This window comes from Limulus polyphemus, unplaced genomic scaffold, assembly GCF_000517525.1.
Source record: "Limulus polyphemus unplaced genomic scaffold, Limulus_polyphemus-2.1.2 Scaffold3535, whole genome shotgun sequence".
NCBI classification, from domain to species: Eukaryota; Metazoa; Arthropoda; class Merostomata; order Xiphosura; family Limulidae; genus Limulus; species Limulus polyphemus.
The window spans coordinates 53,287-58,139 of NW_013669145.1; the positions used below are offsets into that span (position 1 = coordinate 53,287).

Below are 4,853 nucleotides of genomic sequence, written 5' to 3' on the forward strand. Positions count from 1 at the left end.
TTTCTTTCCTCAACACTTCAATTGTTATTTAAGAGATAAAACATACATGTCATGGTAAATAATACCAGCTTGAGGAAGTCTCAATTCAGAGAAGAAACAATAGAAGTTTCACATCAATTATTTACAATTCACATAAAATACTTGACATGTTGAATACATGTTTGAGAGAGTCTCACTTCAGAGATGAAACAACAGGAGATCATGACTATTTGTCATAACTGACTGTTAGTTTTAAACACATCCAAGCATATATTATTCGATGATCTGCTAGTCTCCATTCCTTTTTTTTTTCAAAGCAGTTACTTCGTGACTATAATTTTCCATGATGAATACAAAGAAAACATGAATTCTTTCATGAAAAACATAATAATAATTGTAACCTGTTAAAACAAAAAAGTCCATTCTGTACAGTTGTTCTTTGTCAGATCAAGTTCTAAAACAGATTTTCTCGAGGTTTGATTCACAACTGATATGTTATTTTTATATTTCTGAGCTTGCTTTCTTACTCTAGTCTCCATAAAGCTATTAATAACTTGTTTTATTGGCTAGAAAAAAAAAGTTTAGAAGCATGTCAATAATTAAAAATTCTTTAAAATTACATTACAAAGTAATGGATAAGTCATAATAAAAAGTTAAACAAAAATTGTTGTACAGTGTTGAATTCTTGTAAGTTCTCACTAGGTGTCTCATTTTAAAAATAACTATCTGACTGATGAAAAAAACTAACATCAACACATTTTATACGGTCATAATATCAGTAATAAGATTACTACCATTTAATTAGAATGACATGTATGTGATGTTACATATCTGAAGCTACGAAGAAAATGTTTAATAGTCTAAAAGTATTTAATCTTGCAATGTAGGTCATGTTTACTCTATATTACAAAGTGAAGGTTTGACACACAAAATAAACCCTGAAATTCATATTTTATAAAGTCTGCTTAGTGTTTGTTTGGAATTAGTATAATACAATGTAAAATGTTACAAATTGATTAAATATTCAATAGTGAAAAACAAGATTGATTTCTTTTGAAAAGTATTTTCCTCTTCATTTTTGCTCCAACTGATAGAGAAAGCATTCTGAAAACATATTTGGAATTTTAGTTAACTTCATGACCATGCGAATTTAGCTAGCTTTCACAATTACTTGTTTTTTACTTAAATAATTTTAATTTTTACAGTTTCCTTTATTAAAAAAAATGCAAGTTCGTTTGGCTGGTAGACCAAAAAGTTAAAAATGTAAATAGAACATTTGTTCTTGACCTTTAGTGTAAAAAATATCCTGACATTAAAGCCCCATTCTGTTTATAACAACTGGTTAATAAATTTCTGTGCCCAATAAGCACTTCCAGGATAATGAGAAACAAATACATCTTGTACATATGAAACATTCCTGTTTGTCTAAAAATATTTATACAGAAAATTTTGTTTTTTTCAGAGTGGGTTCCTCTTCCTCTTCTACCTCTTGGAACACTGGTTTAGGCTGGGTTCTGAAGTAATAATAATAATATTTTTTCATTAATAATAAGAATTATAAATATATCAACCACAAACCCAGAACACAAAACTTAACCAACTATTTTTTCTAGTTAGTGATTTTCACTTAGATTATTTTTAGTGTGGACACTTTCTACTGTTGATTCTAAATAAAAGTTTTTATTTGACTGAATATAGGTATTAAGAAATAAATATCAAAAGTAAGTTTTAAAAGTTATTTATAATTTATATCAAATAAAGTTTCATAATCAAAAATAAGTTTCTATGATTTTTAGGAAATAACTTGACAAGTATTACATGTTTTAATAAACAGCTACAGAGATTGTGAAGCATTAAACCTCAAATAACTATTTTTTGTTACATATATTTTTCAGTTATGTTAGCCCAACACCCCTGTAGTTGTATTCCAAAAATTTTGTATTCTAGAAGTAAAATAGCACAGTTAATATTTCTAAGGCAACAAACAGCTCCTATTAATATAAAAATTTCGATGTCTTGTATATAATGGTTATTAGTTCCCTCTAAATATCATCTTCTACTACTGTTTGTTATATTAAAGACCCTTAACACTCATGGCAACAACAACAACAAAAAAAGTTTAATTTTTTTTTGTGCAGTTTTCCAAAACTTAGATAATAAACATACTTGGAGTAAGCTGGAGAAATCCAGTATGGATTCTCAGCTGCCTCTTTGGCATGACGTAAAATTGCTTCCCGGGGATCGATATTATCATCTTCTTTTTTCTTTATTCCAAGGTTACGAACAATGTACGAGGACAGCGTGTTTCCAGCTGATGCAATCCGACCTCCTTGGCCTATTTCAAATATTAACATAATTGTTGTTTGTAAGTAAATATTGGATGATTTGTAGTAAAAGCATTAAACATTTGAAGCATTAAACTGTAAAGCATTAAACATTTCACATCATCTAAGAAGTTTCATACATCCCATAATTACATGCCATATGTAATAAAATAGAGGAATGTTCAATATACTTCTATGCAGTGTGTAACAACACAGAAAAACGTTCAATGCTTATACTTTTTCACAGCAATACTAAAACTGTTAGGAAAACTCTGTTACATTTGTAACAAATTTATTATTATGTATTTATTTTTAATATGAACATTGTTTGGATTGAATTTGTATTTAGAAATAGGCGTAACTTGTATTATCAGATATATTTATTTTTAATATGAACGTTGTTTGAATTGAATTTGTATTTAGAAATAGGTGTAACTTGTATTATCAGATATATTTATTTTAATGTCAACGTTTGTTTCGAATAAGTTTATATTTGAGGGCGTGTATAGCTTACCGTGTTAGTTATGTGTGGCAAAATTCCTGCCAATTCTCCAAGATTATAGAACACTCGTGAACACAAAGAATCAACTTCCGTAACCGGTATATCAGAAATTTCTAGAAATTGTGATTTGCCTATAAAATCTGCAGACAGCAGACAACAGAGAAGAGACAGGTCTACTATGAAACTGTTATAACCATGTAAGCTATAAACTGTGATTTTGTTAACCCTAATCAACCGGAAAATATACGACATTTGACCAGGAACAGTTATGAATTTCGAACGTCAGTGAATTCCCATCGAACGTTAATATCTCTCCAAAAATATTATTAATTATTCATCGAACATTAGTGATTTTGTGAAAATATTATCTTACTTCAACAGTACAACAATTCAGTGCCTGACAAAGCTAGCTAACTTCCCGCCAAATTTTATATGTACTTACAACTCCCTGGATATCAAGGAGACTCTGAACTAGGAAGACGGTTTTAGGCTATTTGTAAGTTAATGACATTTCTGTTTATGAAACTTTGTAATAACTAATCATAATAGTTGCTACTGTAAATTATAGTGTTGTATATATATATTAAAGCTTATTTGTGTCAAAACCAAAATCGGTGTGAATCAATCTTGTTGGTGAATAGCGTAAATAATATAAAATATCGGCATATTTCTAAACCTAAATCTATGGTACGTCTCAACTATTAAAAGTTAAGTTATTTAACGTGGCCTTGGATTATTTCAAATTATTTATATGCCAAAGAGAAATTTGATGTACAAAAGATTTGTGACAGACCTGGTCCCGTGATTGGAAGTTCTGGCTGTTTAGAGATCATGGGATCCTTCCTATCTTTTTCTAGTTGTTTTTTTGTACTTCGAGGCCGATCTTGTCGAAACATTGGTAAAGCATGTGCTGAAACATTAAAAAAAAAGCAATGAAAAATGGCATTCAATTATCTTAAACAAAGATAACTGTTATCAATAAAAACTCATTAACAGTTAAAAAATACTAATGCTACAGTTTAAACACACACAAAAATAAAAGAGATTAATATAACATACCATAAAAGCAGATAATGTTTTACAAAGTTTACAAATTAATAACAAGAAATTTTTGACAAACTGCATACTTTTTCTTTCAAGAATATACAAGTATATTACTTTTATTTATGTTAGATATACACAACTTTTCATTTTAAGTTTAATACAAGAGTATTATTTAGTTTATATAGTGCAAACGTTAAATTTAGCTATTTTTAGAAGTGATAGTTATGGCAAGTTTGCTTACATAACTGTTTACGAATCATTTGTTGTGTAGTTCAATTGTTGTGAATTGATGTCATGTTACTCAAACCTTCTGAGTTTTTCTTGTCGCTTTAAGTGAGTATTGTTAGATCATAACATCTCTTAGTTTGTAGAAAAGTCCTAAGCATCAGTCGAGCAATATATATATATATATAGGCAACCAAGTTATTGCAAGTAAGTAAGTTAGTGAATGTAAAAGTGAAGTTAGACTGGGTGATCATGAGTCTAGCCATAAAGTGTGTATAGTGGCGATTTTTTAAAGTGTAATCATCTCATATTGTATTGTAATAATAGAGTAGAGGAGAATAATATGTCTTGTCAAATGGTGTTCTAAAGTAACTGAACCAGACTGTGTGGACTTTTGATGTAAAAGAGAATTATTTAAAGCTCTGGATACAACTGTGGTAACCCATGGGGTAATGTAAGTGAATTTATCACTGCTTGTATTGTGATAACATAGTAGAGAAAAATAATTCATCTTGTCAATTAGGTTATAAAGTAACTGAACCAGCCTGTGTGGACTCTTGACAAAACGAGACAATTATTTAATCCTATCGCTATGGATCATGGGTCAAAGGTCATGTCATGATGTTTGTTGACTTCCATCGAAAAATTTACTGAACTACTATTTTATGAATTTATATGAATAAGTTTGGTATCAAACTGTAGATTATAATTCAAATTTTAGTCTTATACATTATTCAATTTCTTAATTTAAAAGTAAATATAAAAATAAACACTTAAAC

General features: G+C 28.9%; 1 protein-coding gene across 1 annotated transcript in view; it reads right to left on the reverse strand.

Moving 5' to 3' along the window:
* Positions 1–566: 566 nt before the first annotated feature.
* The window catches only part of LOC106469536 (WD repeat-containing protein 70-like), a 25,824-nt gene continuing 21,537 nt past the window's right edge, over positions 567–4,853 (reverse strand). The window contains exons 15-17 of the mRNA XM_013930035.2: positions 3,599–3,715; positions 2,146–2,314; positions 567–1,493 (exon numbers count right to left, since the gene is read on the reverse strand). Coding sequence (XP_013785489.1) covers positions 1,415–1,493; positions 2,146–2,314; positions 3,599–3,715 — 365 coding nt within the window. The 3' untranslated portion in view covers positions 567–1,414. The remainder of the gene's footprint in view (positions 1,494–2,145; positions 2,315–3,598; positions 3,716–4,853) is intronic.